This window comes from Myotis brandtii, unplaced genomic scaffold, assembly GCF_000412655.1.
Source record: "Myotis brandtii unplaced genomic scaffold, ASM41265v1 scaffold77, whole genome shotgun sequence".
In the NCBI taxonomy this organism is placed as follows: Eukaryota; Metazoa; Chordata; class Mammalia; order Chiroptera; family Vespertilionidae; genus Myotis; species Myotis brandtii.
In genome coordinates this window covers 3,258,196-3,278,806 of record NW_005371082.1, presented here as the reverse complement: position 1 = coordinate 3,278,806, position 20,611 = coordinate 3,258,196, and the positions used below count along the sequence as shown (strand labels likewise).

At 33.8% G+C, this 20,611-nt stretch overlaps 1 protein-coding gene across 4 annotated transcripts in view; it reads right to left on the bottom strand.

Annotated features, from left to right (window-relative positions):
* Positions 1-20,611, bottom strand: part of NBEA (neurobeachin) — a 776,030-nt gene that overhangs the window by 509,239 nt on the left and 246,180 nt on the right. For all 4 annotated transcript variants that reach the window (XM_005883142.2, XM_014530733.1, XM_014530734.1 and 1 more), the window contains one exon: positions 8,263-8,324. In XM_005883142.2, coding sequence (XP_005883204.1) covers positions 8,263-8,324 — 62 coding nt within the window. The remainder of the gene's footprint in view (positions 1-8,262; positions 8,325-20,611) is intronic.

Genomic DNA, 20,611 nt, shown 5'->3' with positions numbered 1-20,611 from the left:
GATAATTTTGTATGGCCCTCGAATGATGTTATAAATATTCTAATGGTGCTTGGCAGAAAAAAGGTTCCCCATCCCTGCTGTAGATAGAAGTCAAATTTAAAGGCTATGTGTACTTCTCCCCAATATGGTTAGCATGTGACCTACACTTTTCCCTTCCTCCTCTTCTTCAGTCTTCTTTTATCCCTTGCTTGCCTTCTGCATCTTCATTCTTCTCCCTTTCCCTTCACTTTCTCTTTCCCTTTTAGATTAGACTAGTGGGGGCCTATGAGAAGAGTCCACAGTCATGACCAGTGTGTTAGATTCCTGTGGCTGCTGAAACAAATGATCACAAACTGGTGGCTTAAACAATAGAAATGTATTCTCTCACAGTTCTGGAGGCCAGAAGTCCAAAATCATTTTTACTGGACCAAAATCAAGGGCTGTGCTTACTTTGGAGGTTTTAGGGTAAAATGATGGAGGAAAGGGCAATTTTAGGTTCTTCATATATATCTTCTGGTCCAACCTCCTTTCCTCTATAAATTCCAAATTACTTGACATATGAAAACATGCTCAAAGTAACTAATTATCTGAGAGATGCAAATCAAAACCACAATGAGGTACCATCTCACACCTGTCAGAATGGCTATCATCAACAAATCAACAAACGACAAGTACTGGCGAGGATGCGGAGCAAAAGGAACCCTCATGCACTGCTGGTGGAAATGCAGACTGGTGCAGCCACTGTAGAGAACAGTATGGAGTTTCCTCAAAAAATTAAAAATGGACCTCCCATTTGACCCAGTGATCCCACTTCTAGGAATATATCCCAAGAAGCCAGAAACACCAATCAGAAAAGATATATGCACCCCTATGCTCATAGCAGCACAATTCACCATAGGTAAGATCTGGAAACAGCCTAAGTGCCCATCAGCAGATGAGTGGATTAGAAAACTGTGGTACATCTACACAATGGAATACTACGCTACGGTAAAAAAGAAGGAATTCTTGCCATTTGCAACAGCATGGATGGAACTGGAGAGCATTATGCTAAGTGAAATAAGCCAGTCAGAGAAAGATAAATACCACATGATCTCACTCATTTGTGGAATATAGAAAACAACATAGACTGATGAATAGGGACAGATCCAAAGACAGAGAAACAGCGATCAGACTATCAATCCCCAGAGGGAAAGTAGGGGAGGGTGGGGGTAAGGGGAAGAGATCAACCAAAAGACTTGTATGCGTGCATATAAGCCAAACCAATGGACACAGACAACAGGGGGATGAGAGCATGAGTGTGTGTGTGGGGGGGAAGGTTGGGGGTTAATGGGGGGATGAGGATACATTTGTAATACCTTAACCAATAAAGAAATTTAAAAAAAAAGAAAAGGAGGACACCAAAGTTACTCATTATATGATAGCTAGTAAAAATAAAGTATGTTTAAATATACATAGGACAAAGAAAAAAATATCAAAAAAAAACAAGAGAATATACATTCCCTTGTCCTACTAATATATATAATAGTTGTAGGACTGTGAAATATACAGGGTGTCCCCAAAAATTTATACACACTGTAACAGCTGAAAGCTCAATTTTGAAAATGAAATGTATTTTAATAAATATTGCCTTTATGCCAGGCCAGCGTGGCTCAGTGTTTGAGCATAGACCTATGAACCAGGAGGTCAAGGTTCGATTCCAGGTCAGGGCACATGCCTAGGTTGTGGGCTTGATTCCCAGTGTGGGGCATGTAGGAGGCAGCCAATCAATGATTCTCTCTCATCATTGATGTTTCTATCTCTCTCTCCCTTCCTCTCTGAAATCAATAAAATCAATAAAAATATATTTTTGAAAAATAAATAAACACTGCCTTTAAAATTATTCAAAATGTATGTATACATTTGGGACACCCCATATGAACATTGTTTACACTATTTTTCAAAGTTGTTATAATGTAACCAAAGAATTTACATAATATAAACGTGGAAAAATAAAATTGAGGGGAAACAAAACAAAATAACTAGGAAGAAGGAAAAGGGAGGATATTGTGGCAAAGTATAGAAAGGTCTTTTAGGTCAGGGAGGTGGTCTGTCAGTGAGGCAGCGAAATCTAAACATTTAGAATATGCTACATTCCTCCTTTACCACAGAAACTGTAGCACTCTTTTAGGATTAACCTAAAAGTGGCCAAGGTTACTGATTTCTTTTTGTCCCGATTTTAGTAGAATTATAAGAATTCAGACATTAGAATAGGACTGTCATTTCTCATTTTTATATTTAACCCTTGTCACACAGATGAACTCAGAACTACTGTTCATCCATCATTTTCCTTCTCTGTTTATACTTTGGGTTGAATATGAACTAATTAATATACGAGAATGAAAGTTTTAGATCACATACATTATAGTTTGCTTAGAAAAATATTTTATAACATAAAAGTGACTGACTCAAAATTTATTATGCCTCCTAACTTCTCCAGTTGAAGTAAAAGAAATCAACAATAGAAGACCTCATGTAAATGATAAAAAGTAATTTGAATTTTATGCTTTTTACATCTTTGATTAAATTTTCATAGAGGGATGCTATAGCTAATAAATAGCTGAGTCTACCCTCCTATTAGATTTGTTCAGTAGGCATTCTCCCCGACATACAATAAATAGAATTTTTCTGATTATTTAATACTTATAACCTCTTTTTTCCCCTCCAAAATGTCTATATTTTCTTGAATATTGTCTAATAATTTAAAATCATTATTATGACCCAAGTTGAAAATGATATTTATTCATCACCACATTTTCAATCTCCAGCTTAACTTTTATTTATACTTAGGGATGTTACAAACTTTATGGCAATAGAGATGATACAATCATTGCAACTCCTAAATTTTAAATGCCCATTTTGTTCCTTTAACTTTGATATGATATTATACCACAGATGAGAGTTGGAGTCAGGCATCTTCCAGAGAAAAAGGCAGGAACTTGTTAGATATTCAGGAATGAAACCTTATCTTCATTCTTTCTAAAAATAGAGGCATGCCTGTGAAGGCAAAAACCGCAAAACACTCAATACTATTCACAAGTTAGAAATTTCTTATCAACTTCAATTCTGTCCTACTAATACACTACAATATTTTATACTAAAAACTAGAGGCTTGGTGCACAAAATTTGTGCATGGGATGGGGGTGGGGTCCCTCAGCCCGGCCTGCACTCTCTCCAATCTGGGACCCCTAAAATGGCAATCAGACATCCCTCTCACAATCCAGGACCGCTGGCTCCTAACCGCTCACCTGCTTGCTTGCCTGATCACCTCTAACCGCCTCTGCCTGCCTGCCTGATGCCCCTAACTGCTCCCCTGCTGGCCTGGTCGCCCCTAACCACTCTGCCTGCCTGCCTGATTGCCTCTAACTGCCTCTGCCTCGGCCCCACCACCGTGGCTTTGTCTGGGAGGACGTCTGGAAGACGTCCGGTCTAATTAGCATATTACCCTATTATTAGTATAGATACCCTCAAGGAAAGTATTGTTTCATGCATAGCCTGGAAATGGGTAATTCCCCACCTAACCAAACAAGCCTAAATAAATATAATCTGGTTACTTAATTTCGGATGTGCCTCAAATGATTCTGGTCACAGGTCTGAGCACATAATAGGTTCACTTATCTCCAGACCTTTGTTCAGACTGTTTCCTAAGACTGAACCTCCTTCCCTACTAATGTTGATAGAATGCCTATTAGCTTTAAGGGGTCTGTCTTTAGACTATCTCAGTAAAACCTTCCACAAAATCTTATTCTTGGTTTATAGGATCAACGTTTGAAACCATACATAGGTAGAATTTAATTACATTCAATTTAAAATACCATGCCATAGTTTTTTTCTTTATTGATTTCAAATTGAGCTACATAATGGGCAACTTTGTAGATGAGCACTAGACTCATTAAGAAATAGAAAAATATATTAATAAATCTTTAGTAACCATCATAATGCTAAAAAAGTCACAAAATTACATAACTAAACATGATATAACTTCTTCATGATAAATAGGATTTACTTCCAAAGATGCTTTAAAAAATAATCTAGTCCATCCCTAGTTTTCTTACACTCATAATCTTCTTATTATACACCCCGAAAATCTTTTCAATGCTGAGTACTCATGAGTGAATAGTCCTTAATAGACCATCATATTCATCTTATCTGTGTCTTTGTACTTCAATGTTAGATTTATTATAATTAGATGAAAAGTATGGTTTTCTGCTTCATACGATCTGACTAAACTGTATCATATTGAAGAAAAATGAAAAATTTAAATGTTCAAAGGCCAAATCATTTGAAAAAGGAAGATTGCTCTTCAGTTGTGGTTCATTTTTAAGTGCTGGGTTAAGGCCTTGATCACATCAGTGAAGTCACTAAAATCCTTTTTTAAGTATATAAAGTATTTAGAAAAGAAGAAAGGCAAACAAAACCACAAAATAATTCATGTTAATAACTTCATACACAGATCCTAGGGAGACTTGCAAGGCTGACTTCTGCTTTATGTCACTTATCCATGTTTGGGTTTTTAATGAGACTAAAAATAATTTATTAAGCCTACATTTGCTTAATCAGTGCTTCAAGTCAGCAAGTACTTAAATACTGAGAGACATTATTTTTTACATAAAAGTTTCTCAACTTATAAAACATTTTCTATTGACAGATAAGGCATAGAAAAATGCTGATGACATCTGCTAAGCTTTACTTATGAAAACTTAAAGAAATCCTATGGGATAACATCACTCCATTTTTCTTGGAGTACCTCTGATGGAGACTTCCTAAAAAAAGTCTGGAAATAATTAGAAACTATTACAGTACCTAGAAAAGTTTACTTGAAAACTAAATCTGCTATTCATCAAAGAATACAACACAATCAGAACACAATGTAAAATAAGGTGCACATATAGGATAACCCTGATTTTAAAAACTTAAAACAAGTTTAGAGAAGACAGCATTAGACCAGTGATATACTGTAGAAAACATCATATTTAAATTATTAAACACTGTTTTTTTCCAAAATAATATCTATCTTGATTTTTTTATTTTACAAATGACAGAAAATCATTTTTTCCAAAGATGCTAAGTACAACTTTAATATAAATTAAAAGAGAGTAAGAATAGTCAATTATTAATATTTATTTTTGTGTCATAAATATTACATGGAAAAGCAAAGTATCTAAAACACAGTAAAAAATGTTTTGGGTATTTCTGGAAAAATAAATGCAATGCTAACAGCTTCTTAAAATATAAAATATGTTTTCTACAGAGACCAAAAATTCCACTGGTGGGGGTGGGGGTAGACTGGATGGCATGTCCTTTGGAGCTGAAAAGGCTATCCACATGAACTGAATTATTCTTGACAAGTACCTTCAGACACTTGTAATGTGATCTCATGTAAATTCAGACCATATTTTGCACACAAACCACTGGTAATAGTAAGTTTAATCAGGAGCTCAGATAAGAAGGAAAGAACACTAATATCCTTAATTATCAGAGTAGTTAACATGAAATTTCCCAAATGGAAAGCACAAAAAATAAAAGCATTTAATGTGTTGTAGCAAATAAAAGAAAAGGGCTGCAAGAAATGTTCCATTTTCCTTTCCTTTTTCAACCCTTAGCTACCCATTCTCAACAAAATTTTATTCTTCAGTGGTTTATAAATTTGGAAAAAAGTAAAGCACATTTTAAGCAAATAAATATACTGGAATATTCCATTAGCATTAAAAGTTGATTTTAACCAAGAATTAAATCACAGTGTGGATAACATCTTAGCTGTACTCTCAAGATCCATTCATGTTGAAGCAAATGGCAAGATTTTATTTTATACTAGAGGCCCAATGCATGAAATTCATGCAAGGGCCTTGGCCCTCACAGCCCCGGCTGCCTTGGCTGGCCTCGCAGCCCCGGCTTCATCTGGAAGGTCGTCCGGACAGTTGGCCGGAAGGATGTCCAGACGGTCGTTCTGCTGTTTGGTCTAATTAGCATATTAGCTCTTTATTATATAGGATATTATTCATTCATATTTTTAAATATTTTATTAGTAGTAATAACTGCTCATCATAATAACATGGAAATATCAATACTTAAAAGAGGCGATTGTAAAATAAAATGTAAGTACAACTCAGAACTCTGCAGCTTAAAAGATTTCTTAGGATTGCCTTCTGCCTTGCCGCAAACACAGCCTACAGAACTGTGCTAATTCTACAGGGATCAGCTCCATTGTTCAAGAGATGCATTAAGGCCTGTAGAAGAGAACCCAGCTTTGGAGAGTGCTATGCCAAGCAATCTCCCACAGCAGCATTAACTATATTTATTTCTCTTCATCAGAAGTCTGCTACTGCTATGGGATGCCCTGCTAATGGGTGAAACTAGAATATAAATCATGTTGCATTTGACTAGTAAAGAACAATGATAGATTATTTTTAGAAACTTTTAAGGCATCCATTTTCTTGTGTCCTTAAAACCAAGGTTTTATATACATCCATGGAACAATTAATGACCTACAACGATGGTTGGTGGTTTTATAATTTTGAAGTAGAATATAAACTTCTCCCACCTGAATTGTAAAAAGAGAAATTACTCATCTGCTTCTTTAAAAATATTTTGTGAAAAGCAACATTTGAGCTTAAGAGAAAATAATACAGTTGGAGCTTTTTTAAAAAACAAACATACATTTCTAAGTCACTTCCATGAGGTGTATTTAATCAATTAACCACTTGAAATATTTAAATGCACTTTGAATTATTTTTAAAATCACCTTAAAAATCAAACTGAGAGACATGCTTATAATTGCTTTGCTGAAACACGGAAAGAAAGTGCACAGCATAGAGAGCTTGAATTTCTCACTCTTCCTTTCAATCAATATCTGAGGCAAAGTTTCATCTCTAGGGCCTTTAATGGCAGGAATTCCTGGAGCCAGCAAATGAGTAATGTTAAACCTATGATTAGATGATGAGGCCATCAAAGACACTAGACCCTAATGCTACACTCCTCCTTATTTCTCTCAACTGCAGTGAAAACCAGAGCTAAGGAAAAAGGAATTTAAAGCTATTTTTTCATAAAAGCATTTTTTTTTTAATGTGCATCATTAAGATCCTAAAAGGTCCAGATAGATCTCTCAGAATGTCTCTCGAACTCAGGACTCGGGTATTAGGTAACAATTTTCAAATGCCTTGAAGATGAACTACTGCTGGGGATGCTGTTTTCTTTAATGTCTTTTTAAAATTATTGCTGGCTGAAAAGGGGGAAATGGACCTAATGATTTCCCTATGAACATATTCTTGAAGAAAGTAAACCTGAAGACTGGAAATCAATCGGTAAGTTTTTGGTTTATTTTTGCTGATGTTTTACAGGATCTACTGAAGCCATATTGTTTTTTTATTTGGGAGTCAGCTTTTAGGCAAACCTCTGGTCAGTAACTAGAAACTGTTTAATTGTACTTTACTTTTGTTGAGGAAACTAGGAATAAATGTAATAATACTTATTACAAAACATAAATAACCTCTTTTCTTATTCTCATATTACAAAATATGTATACTTAAATAAAAATCAGAATCACAAACATACTTGAAAGAGCTGGTGAGAAGAAAGACCATTAGGTACCCAATTTAGTCATCAGAAAAATGTAATATATATATGCTTAATTTTATTATAATTGATAGGAAGAAAAAATATCCAACAATTACTATTCTATTTTTAATTTTGATTACTAAAGAAAAGGACAAGTAGATTTGTAGAATTTACACTGAAATATACAAATTTCACTTAAAAAAAGAAAAGAGAAAGGTATCACATCAAAGACAACCCACTGATGAGCTGTATTTATACTTTGGCTATTGCATAAAAAAAAAACAACAACTTAATTTTCATTATCTTGAATCTAACAGAGAAGAAATGATGTAATTAATAATAAAAATTAAAATGATAAATTTTATTGTATCATCTTTAAAAGTGGGATATAAAAAGATAAATAACAAATTTTGTATATATATATATGGAGATAAAAAGATAGGTAACAATAGCAGGATAGGAAGGGTGGGAAAGAATAAGAAAGCTACAGAGAGTAGAAGAAGGGGGAGGGAGACTAAATCAATATTTACATGGTAAGATCATCTACATATAAGTATATCTCAATATAAATTACTTTTTTCATCTATGAGATGATAGATGAAAGTTTAAAATATATAAACATATACATATATATGCATAATCATTCTATTGTTAGAGACATACAAAAAAAATCAAGTGAATGAGATTTCGTACCTGAGAACAAAGCAGCATAACAAGCTCAACCACAGAAGTACTGGACTTCATACAAACAAGGCCTATAATAAAGAAGGGTTTAAAAAAAATGAAATTACAATGGTAGACATATTATCATTCCAAGTTAATTCATGATATAGTTTAAACTTTAGAACTCCTAAAATAACATAAATGGACAAATTAACTAACATATACTTTATTGAATTTATTAGGGTGACATTGGTTAATAAAATTACTTAGGTTTCAGGTATACAATTCTATAATACATCATTTTTATATTGTATTGTGTGTTTACCCCCCAATTCAAGTTTCCTTCCTTCACCACTTATCTCGCCTTTACCATTGACATATTTTATAGCATTAATTTTTAAATATTCAGGTATTCACGATGTAAAAAATACTAAAAATTGACTTCATGTTTGGGTTATTTATTTGGTCAAGGCATTTCTTATATTTAAATAAGGTGGGAATAGTTATCAAAATTGATGAGGTAGTTAGACCTTTTTTCATTACAATGACATTTGTTATGTGATTCTTTCTTGAAGCACAGAACAATAATCATTGAAGATCTACCTAAATTTTCTTCCAAAAGGAAAAATTAAAATAATTTGCAAATAGGTAATTCTGCAATGGTTGTCAGTTGTAAAATGATTTTAAATATATTGGAAATGGAATTTTACACAATTAACATATTAAACAACACTTATAAAATCTTCCAGTGTTCTGCTTCCAAAGTCTCTGAACAGATATGGGGGAGGGGGGATTAAATATTTACGAAATAATGGCTACTATTCATTGATCACTTACTATGTGATGGGCACTATGTGTTAAGTGCCTTAGGTGCATGGTCTCATTTAATTTTCATTTAAACTCTGTTATATACTATTTTTATTCTCATTCCATAGGCAAGAAAATATTATTCCTATAAACATTAACTAATCATCCATACTTTTTCCAATAATAATGATAACTGCTGTATAACATGTAACAAAGCAGATCACGATTGGTACTTTTTAAAAGTGTCAACATACAGGAAGATTAACCAAGAAGTAATAACCTCTGGTTGAAAGTATACTAATAATGATGATACGAATTGCTAACTTACAGTATATTTTTACAAGTTTGTCACTGTTTTTTTTAAATTAACTTGTTAGTTTATTTTTCTTTTTATATGAGGACAAATGTAATCATTAAAAGCTTTTTACAGTAAGAAATGCCATCGTCTTACATTAGTGGTGGCTAAATGGAGACTTGAAGCAAAACCAGTAATTTTTGTCTTCTTAAGGCAGTGATGGCGAACCTTTTGAGCTCGGCGTGTCAGCATTTTGAAAAACCCTAACTTAACTCCGGTGCCGTGTCACATATAGAAATTTTTTGATCTTTGCAACCATAGTAAAACAAAGATTTATATTTCTGATATTTATTTTATATATTTAAATGCCATTTAACAAAGAAAAATCAACCAAAAAAATGAGTTTGCGTGTCACCTCTGACACGCGTGTCATAGGTTTGCCATCACTGTCTTAAGGTGATTTCAATAAACAGTTTCAACTGCTTTCTAGACACTAGCATGTATATTTGTTGTAGGGTGTGATAAATACCATTTTGTGTCCACTCTGCTGATGACCCTACCCTTATTGTACAGATAGAACAAGCTGTAAAAAGGTGCTAGTATTCCATCTTATCAGATCTTTGGGCAGACAGTTAACTAATGAAATAAGAGGCAGATGTGAGAAGCTCATTTAAGAGACAATTGGCATAACTGATCAGCAATTCTCATGCTCAGGAGCTAGAGCAGAAAGAAGCTAAATGGGACATTTATTACCTGTTGGCTACTCAACTATTTGAAATTCTGACACAGAAAAACTAAGTAAAAGGCCAAAGGACTATGCATAGCAAGAGGATCATAATTAAGATATGTACTGCATATGAATTTAGATTTAAACTTAAGGCTATATAAAGAATGATTAGACTACAAGGCTATTTGAAGTGGCTATACAAAGAATCATTCACCATATATGTTATGTGCATTAAGAGTTTTTAAATACATAACAACTTGAAGTAAAAATTAGGAAAAACATGCAGTTACATTCATTTTTCACAGACTAATGTTTTAAATGAACAATCAAAATAAAATCTCCACTTAACAAAAACATTCATAATTTTTACAAGTACTATCATAAGAAAAATATAAACAAATGCTCAATCAATACTTTGTTCCAAGAAAATTATAACAAATGGATAGAAAAATTGCAGATTATAAACAGTACTCTCAGTATTTTGAAAAAGGCCACTGTGATTTCAACTCCACAGACACTCACACCTTTACTAAACTAATATGTTGTCTAATTAGTTTTAAACAATATTAATTAATGGATTCTCTTCAAAAGAAAAACAAAACACTAACCTTGACAATGAGAACACAGTAGAGGCAATTTTGGAAGACTTACCAACCTTCAAAAATTATATAATCACTTTGGTTGCAACTATTTCTAAGTGTTAACAAAAATATTATTAAAAAAAAAAAACAGGTAAACGCCAATATTTTTTTAGTGATATTGAAAATAAAGCAGTCTGATAACTCTGTCCTTGTATACTTTCTAAATAAAAAAAACACACTCATATTTAAAAATTTAAGATGTAATTATAAAAATGGTTTTGTATAACTTTAGTCATAAGCTCAAATAGCCAAATTTCCTAATGATGCTAAAAATAACGCTGGCTATAAATGGATAAAGCATATATCTTATAAGTGTGTGTCTTAAACAGGTTGAGTTTTTCCTTTTTTGGCTTTGGCAAGGATTTCATAATCAAATTCACTTCTTTGATATTTCCTCATATATGCAAAGTATAGTGTTTGCACTCAGGAATTTACAATAATGAACAAGACATCATCTACCAGGGGTCCTCAAACTTTTTAAACAGGGGGCCAGTTCACTGTCCCTCAGACCGTTGGAGGGCCAGACTATAGTTAAAAAAAAAACTATGAACAAATTCCTATGCACACTGCACATACCTTATTTTGAAGTAAAAAAACAAAACAGGAACAAATACAATATTTGTATTTGCATGTGGCCCGTGGGCCGTAGTTTGAGGACCCCTGATACACCTTCCACATGTTCCATACATTAATCCAATTTCTAGATTACCCAACATTTACATTGAGCGTTATTATTTACAATCACTTCCATATACACTATCTCATTCGATTGTCTTAACAACTCTGAATTAATTATTGTTAACTCATGTGATAGATAAAAAATGAAAAGACTCAGTTACTAGCCCAAGGTGTTTCACTCAGTAAGTGGTGGAACTGGAACTTGAATTCAAGTCATCTAACTTGGGAGCTCTTATCATGTTTGCTGTAGAGTTACATAAATTAGTTGACATTAATAGGATGGAAATGTGTGACTAAGAAAGGTCATACTGCTTAATTTCAACTTGGATGATTTTGACAGTTTTCTTGGAAAAAATAGCATATATTGGTCAGACATGGGGACAACAAGCACAACCATAAGCAAGAAGTACAGAAGGAGCAGAGAGCAAAAAAAATATTTTTTTGAAAGGCTTTATTCCTTGGGAGATGGATGACTTAGAGTTTAGGGGGTATTTGAAAGTGGGACTGGAGGGCTAGCCTACAATTCAAAGATAGATAAAGATTGAAAGAAATAAAATTATAAACGTTTTTTGAAAGTTAAAAGGAAGATTTTAGAGCAAGTTATAAAATGGGGAAATGATCTTATGGCTCAGTTTTGGCATTACTATTCCATGATGACTTTTCCTGCCTTCAATTAAAAAGTGTCCCCAAAGGAGTTGTACATGTGTGCCTCTACAGCAGAATCTAGAAGTATTGGCCAATTAATAGAACATTTTCTTCAGCAAATATACATTCACCAGCATAAATATTCTGACTAGAACTACTAATTCAATACTGTATACTGTACCAGGTTACCAGTATAAAGTGAATACCTGGAGTGTAGATAATAAACATGTAAGAGAAAAAGGCCTATATATATTGGAGATATTTCATATATAGTAAGACAAACTGGGTAGTATGAGCTTTTGAGTATATTATGAACTACTTTGTTGAAAGACAAGGTTGGCTAACTGAGTGGCTAACATACAAGTACTTGAGATGATTAGTTAGGTAGACAAATTTGAGGTGGTGCAGATCCAGGCAACAAACAAAAAATGGGCGGAGCTGAGTAAATGGTTATCCAAAACACTGGCAGTTCTTTTGGGCTCACCCTTACTAGGGTTAAGAAGTCACTTTAACTTTCAGAACTACACTCTCTCACCATTAAAACAAACAAACAAAAAAACAAACACTTAAGTTGTAAAATGAGTGTAAAGTTAAACTTTGACCTTGGAACACAGCTATCTTTCTTTGATACAAAGAACATTGAAAGGTACAGTGACCATCTTTTAATACAAAGTTGTCAGACTCTTTTCAGTCAATGTGTAGGTTGACTTTATGTACCTGTAGAAGTAGAGGATCAATAAAAGAGCTTTAAAATGGTGTAGAGAAAGTCCATCTCTAGCAGGGTGTTCCTCAAGGTGGGAGGTGAAAGGTTTTAAGCATTACAGCAACAGCAAGGAATCATATTCGTAGGTGGAATTCATCTTTTAAGTAGCATCAGAGTTATCTTTCAGCAAGGGCCCTCTTCCAAGGAGGAGACCAGTAGACATCCATGACTAGGGTGGTGCTCTGAGTGCATTCTCAATAAGAACCAATTAAATGAATAAATCTAGAAAACATCATTCAAAGAGTAATACTATAGTTGATAAATTAAAAATATAAGCTTTTTGAGGAAAATAAGTATTTTTTTTTTTGAGGAAGAGCCCAAGTGATTCAAAAATCATTTATTGAACATGTCTATTGGGATAGAAACCATGCCAAGTACTAAGTATAAAAAGAAGTAAGGAAAGTGGGCCAGATTATATGAACAAAATCACTATATACAATCCTAGGAGGTACAGAGAGAGTACAAAGTGTTAGAAGAACAGGAAGAGCCAAGAGCAACTCTGGAGAATTTATAAGGAATGTGACATTTGAATTGGATGATCCTGAGCTTATCTGAATAAAAGAAGGAAAGAAGGGAAAGTCAACTGAGGTGAAAGAAAAATGTTAGAGGTATAAAGAAACATGAAATAGCTAGTAAAATCAAGTTGGAATGTTATGTTAGGGAGTGCAGATGTGAAAGAGGGTGAGCTTAAATGAAGACAGAAAGCTAGACAGAAGCAGAGCCATAATTGGCATATTTTTTCCTATTGGCAACAGAAAACCAGTGAAGATTTCAAACAAGGGTAGATAGAATCTAGTCAAATTTGGAAAGATCTCTTTCTCTCAGTGGTATAGGAAGAAACATGAACTGCAAAGTCAAATTAAGATAATGAAGGCCTGAGATGAAGGTAGTGGCAATGCAGATTTGAAACACATTTTACCTTGAGACAATAAAATATTTTTGACAGAATATGAGGTTAAAGGGTAGTAGAGTAAAGGAGCAATCGAAGTGTGAGTGATGATACCTGTAACTGAGATAAGGAAACAAATGAAGGAGCAGGTTGGCAGAAAGAAAGTGCTGAGTTTAAATCTGATCAAAATCAGAAATATAGATAGGCAAAAAAACTTAATTTTGAGATTATGATTTATTCTTTTAAAAAATTCTTTCAAGTATTACATGTTTCCTTTTCCCTCCATTGACCTCTCCCTGGCCACCCCAGCCCCCAGCACATGCCCTCACCCCGCTACTGACTGTGTCTATTGGTTATGCTTATATGCATATATACAAGTCCTTTGCCTAATCTCTTACCCCCAACCCCCTCCTCTGCCTTCCCTCTGAAGTTTAATTGTCTATTCCAGTAATGGCAAACCTATGACACGAGAACTCATTTTTTTGGTTGATATTTCTTTGTTAAATGGCATTTAAATATATAAAATAAATATCAGAAATACAAATCTTTGTTTTACTATGGTTGCAAAGATCAAGAAATTTCTATATGTGACACGGCACCAGAGTTAAGTTAGGGTTTTGCCATCACTGGTCTATTCAATGCTTCTCTGTCTCTGAGTCTATTTTTGTTCATCACTTTATGTTGTTCATTATATTCCACAAATGAGTGAGATCATGTGATATTTATCTTTCTCTGACTGGCTTATTTCACTTAGCACAATGCTCTCAAGTTCCACCCATGCTGTTGCAAATGGTAGGAATTCCTTCTTTTTTTTACAGCAGCGTAATATTCCATTGTGTAGATGTAACTTGGTTTTTAAATCCATTCAAGATGGTGTGTTTTCTGTGGCAGCGCTGGCCTCCTCACAAATGCTTGCAGTGGTAGCAGGGGCTCCCTGTCTAAGAGAGCCCAGTCCATCAGCCCCTGAAAGTCCTGAATGATCTAACTGTCACACACACACACACACACACACACACACACACACCACATCCACACACACACCACATCCACACACTCCCCTTTCGCTCCCACTCACTCACACTCTCTTCCTCACTGCTGTCCTGCTGGCCGCCTTCTTCTTACATATGATGATTTATTCCAGTGGTTCCCAAACTTATTTGGCCTACCGCCCCCTTTCCAAAAAAAATATTACTCAGCGCCCCCTGGAAATTAATTTTTTAAAAATTTTAATAGCAATTAAACAGAAAGATATATGTATTAATGTTTCTACCTTTTTTGTAAAATATAGTAAAGAAAGGTGTAAATTAGAAACATTGAAGTTTGAAATTATGAAACTATTTATTGAACTCAGAATAGAAAGGTAATACAAAAAAAGTTAAAACAAATGCACCTGTGGCCATCACCGCCCCCCTGGATCGCTGCAGCGCCCACCAGGGGGAGGTAGCGCCCACTTTGGGAATCACCGATTTATTCTTTCGGTATCTCTGACAAACCAGATAAAAATAAGTCACATAGATAACACGGTATTGAAAAAAATACAATTGTGACATTTTTATTAGTCTCACTGGTATGTATATTAAAAATACTTGTATCAGTACAGTTTTAAGATCTAGTTTTTCTATTTCTCCTCATAGTAAAATACATTACTTTATTTTCCATCAAATAGACGTGACAAGTCTGATTATTTGAATTTTAAAAATCAAGTCTTTCCTGGACTATTAAGTTTTTAAATAAATTCCTAATGATTTAATTTTTTAAATCTCCAAATTAGTGGAGACTAATGGCACTGAAATAGTTTCATTTTAGTAATAAATATTGAAAAAAAACCATAGACATTGAAAGGAATTTTGCATGCTCACTATGCTTCATTTGCTTTAGTCTCAGTGAAGTATAGCTGATAATTGGTTTGAAATTCTCTGTTCTATGTATTTTTCACATTGTGTCATGAAGCATTCTAAGATACAATGCAAAACTATAAATGTATATCTTTTAAGACTTCTGCAATATTTACATATCTCTATAAGCATACTAACAATTTCTTGTTTTTTTACTATTCTTTTACTTTTCAAATCTGGAACATGCAATTTATTTTCCTATTTCATCATTGTGATATGCTCCTGTCTATAAAAACTTAGTTTCAGTATAATTTTTTAAGACATCTGAACTTAAAACTTAAAATTAGCAAACCAAGTAATTAATTTGGCTTTCTAATTTAAAACCAAAAACCAGTCCCGCACCCCCCCCCAAAAAAAAACACACACAATATTAAACATCATTTAAAATAGCAAGGCTAAAATTTTTATTATTGCTAAAATTTATAGATATGTAGTATAACTAACTACTCTTTCGACTCAACAATTTAAGATTGGTCTTATGTTCTTTTAGAGATTTTACTTTAATTTAAAAATGCATTATAAATGCAAACAGTAGCAATATTACCTTAAAGCAACTAAAATATCTAAAATAACGTTAAGTTCAGTTACTAAGAAAAGCCTTTTTAAGCATAATTAAACCATTATAGTTTATTTTTATATTTAGATTCTAAATTTTAACTGAAAATATTCCCTAAAAATCCTATAAAGACAGTAAATTCATTCATTCATTGATTTACTTTATTTCACTAAAAACTAAGTTATGGAAATTTTACTGTCTTTAGAATAGGCACAATACTGAAGTCTCTGGATATATCATATATCGCGAGTCAGCAAACATTTTCTGTAACGTCACAGACAAATAAAATATTTTAGCTTTGGATGGCCATAGTCTCTGTCATAGCTATTCAACCCTGCTATTGTAAGGTCAAATCAATCATAGACAATGTATAATAATATGAGCTTTGCTGTCTTCCAATAAAACTATTGACTCATTCCAAGGCATGAGTGTGGGTGTGTATGTGTGTTAGAGAGAGAAAACACATACAAATGCACACATACACATACATCTATAGATTTTTAAACCTGGAGGGGAAATTATTTTAGATTTATATCTATGATATTTTATATTCCAAAACCCAAAAAAGCTCTGAAAAAAGCTTTTTTGTTATTGCAAACCCAATTATCAGCAAAATTTCACCTAATGTGATGCTATTAAAATCTTTATCCCACTTAGTGTGAATATCTCTATGTATTACTGGAAACAAATCATTGTGTTTGATTAACAAGCTATCCCAGACCCCCCTGAAGATGCTATGAAATATACATATAGGTACTTATTACCTGTCTTAAATCCCCAAATATCTGAATTACAGGCACAACTGGCCCTAAGGTTTTGAAGAAAGCATTTCAGGCATTTATTAAAATAAATGTGACTCAGATTTTAAAAGTCAGAAATTAGTAATACTCCCTTATATGAAATATTTTGAAAGATTAATAAAGAAATTAATATCATTAATATTAATTACAATTCCAAAGTAATTTGATATTGTAATTTTCCCGATGGAAATTCTGTATGTTTTAAAAGAAATAAAAATCTATTTCTGTATGTAAATGTTTGGCTAAGTGTTTTGAAAGTGTAAACTTAGGACATTTAAATAGTTCAGAAATAGAATTAACTGAAACTGCAGTTATGCAATACCCCAATAATCATTTTGACTAATTTATTGAAATTGTTTCTCTAAATTGTTTCTTTTTTCAATCATTGTGTTGATACAGCCTAGGAATCTTATTGACTTGGATATTTTTTTATTTTTTATAGATTTGCTTCTGCTAACATTTTTTTGTGTTGTTGTAGAGCTGGAATTCCATAGACAATTTTCACAGAATAACAGATTACCAAAAAAAAAAAAATGAAGCTATAGTGATAGTTCCTACACAGATATTTACTGGTGATATGATTTAATATGAGAGGGACTGAAGAGATAGTCTCATGGCATTGATACCTATTACATGTGAAACACTGCTGCTGCTCTGTTACATGCTTTAGTAACCAAGTTTGTGCAAGTCCATCAAAAACATCATGTCAAAGGAAATATTCAGGCAAATTCTTGAGTCCAATGTCACTTTTTTCATGTCACCCTGTGATTTTAACTTCTGTTTGTAGATTTGATTGAAGTACTATTTTTCATTTACACATACTAAAAAATAGATTACAATTTCCAAATCATTTAGGATTATTGACGTTTTGAGTAGGCTGACTCTTAAGACATGTTCATTTAAATAGTTTATTTAAGGAACTATAACTAAACCTGAGAGATGACAGTATTTGACTTCAAGTAACTAACAGTCCAGTTAAAAAGATAATATAATAAAAAAGTCTAGTGGTATTACACTGAAAAAATTACAATAAAACTCTATGCTTCAAAATAACTTAAAACAATCATTTCTGAGGTTTTTATTAAATACTCTTGTTCATAGTATTAGTCTCAAATTTCCACTACAGAAATGAGTATCTTGCCCTTTTCTTCACTTCTGATTTAATCACAACAAAAATGAATAAGGGTGAAATAAGATAAATAAGAGACATTTTCACTATCATAAATCATATGGATCCCTCAATTGTCTTTGGGGTAAATTTTATTTTTGAACCAACTTCTATATCACTCCTCTGCACGAACTTTCTTCTGCTCTCACTATGCTTCTTGAAATTCCAAAGAAACTCAATTAAATTTTAAAACTACTAAACTATATCGGTTCAAATTTTGACATAATCCATGAAAGACTCCGGTCCCATTCTTATTGAGAATGATATATTTGTTTTAGCCATGTATTTCACTTCAAGAAATACTAATAATCAAAAGAGTAAAAAAATACTCAGATAAATAGTCATACAATCAAATTACATTAATAGTTACCGTTGAGTAAAAATGGTTATACTAATGCCTTTATATTAAAAATAACTATTCTATAAAATATAGGATTCACTTTTTAAATACTGTATGTATAAATGTATAATTTGGCCCGGGTGTTGTGGCTCAGTGATTGAGCGTCGACCCAAGAATCAGGAGATTATGGTTCGATTGCTGGTCAGGGCACATGCCTGAGTAGCAGGCTGGGTCCCCAGTAGGGGGCGTGCAGGAAGCAGCCGATCCATGATTCTCTCATCATTGATGTTTCTCTCTCTCCCTCTCTCTCCCTCTCCCTCTCCTTTCTTCTCTGAAATCAATTAGAACATATAAAATAAATAAATAAATAAATAAATAAACAAATAAATAAATAAATAAAATAAATGTATCACTTGTATAGTTATAGCTCCAAACAAACCAAATTCTGGCTTTCATTTGTATTCTCAAATAAATACATTTAATATCTTTAAGTTCTCAAATTCAAATAAATTTAAAGTTGCTTTTGTAATAATATATACCTTTAAGTTCTTTATTTTTTGGATTCAGGAAATCATTGGCTCATTTCTCTTCAATACTTAAATATAATGCAAAATGTAAGTACTATGTGTCACTTTTCTTGATCATGCACTCATGAAGTCAAAGATAAAAAACTATAACATAATTGGTAAAATAAAATCTTACCTAATAGACAAATATGCAAATTGACTGTACTTTCGCTATGCCTTAAGCCACGCCCACCAGCCAATCAGAGCAACCATATGCAAATTAACCCAACCAAGATGACGGCCAGCAGCCACGGAGCTGGAGTGAGCAGGAGACTTGCTTGCTCCAGTGATGGAGAAAGCCAGCCTGCCGCTGGCTCAGAGCTCCACTCAAAAGCAACAAAGTTTCAATTATAGAAGGTAAACAAACCCCAGATACCTGCTTTCAGCAGGCCGTGGCCACGGAGCTGGAGAGAGCAGGAGTGGGTTGCCCCGATGGAGGAAGCCAAGCTTTCCGCAGGCCTCCACTAAAGGCAACAAAGTTTCAATTATAGAAGGTAAATAAATCCCAGAATAAAAAAAAAAGGAGAGGCTGGGAGCTTACGTCACCAGGGTGCTTGGCCAGCCTGGAAATAGCCCTCAGCCCCTCACCCAGACTGGCCAGGCACCCCAGTAGGGACCCCCCCATCCTAAAGGGGGTGTGGCCAGCCTGAAAACAGCCATCAGTCCCTCATCCAGGCTGGCCAAACCTCCATTGGGTGAGGGTCCCCACTGGGGTGGACATCCTCTGAGGGGTCCCACACTGCAGGAGGGCATAGGCTGGGCTGAGGGACCCCCCGAGTGCACAAATTTTTGTGCAACGGGCCTCTAGTTATTTTATAATTGTGATAGAGGCACACAGCATAAAAGTTTCAGGTTTAGGTAGGCTCAAATAGAGGTCAAACAGATGAATCCCAGTTATCTTCAAGAGCACATTAACTTTATCCAATAATTATACACAGAAATCGTTGAAGTACTGTGAAAAATATATATTAGACCTTCACAAAGTTCCTTATCTGTGCTTAAAACAAATAGTTCAATTTTACCCAAGCTGAATTTTCTTTACTGAATTCTCCATTTAAGGCAAAGTATTAAATAGAGATGAGTAATTAGTCCAGATTTATTCATTCTTAGAAATTAGGAGGTCCTTGAAACTTGAAAGTTCCTTAAATTTTACAACATTGAAAATATTCTCATAAATCAAAGAAATTATTATAAACATATGATTTTTTTTAAACAACCAGCTTCCCTATTTATTTATTTATTTAAATCTTTATTGTTCAGATTATTATAGTTGTTCCTCTTTTCTCCCCCCATAGCTCCCCACCACCCAGTTCCCACTCCACCCTCTGCCCTTACCCCGCCCCCCACTGTCCTCATCCATAGGTGTACGATTTTTGTCCAGTCTCTTCCCGCACCCCCCACACCCTTTTCCCCCCAAGAATTGTCAGTCCACTCCCTTTCTATGCTCCTGATTCTATTATATTCACCAGTTTATTCTGTTCATCAGATTACTTGATTTTTAGATTCACTTGTTGATAGATATGTATTTGTTGTTCATAATTTTTATCTTTACCTTTTTCTTCTTCTTCCTCTTCTTAAAGAATACCTTTCAGCATTTCATATAATACTG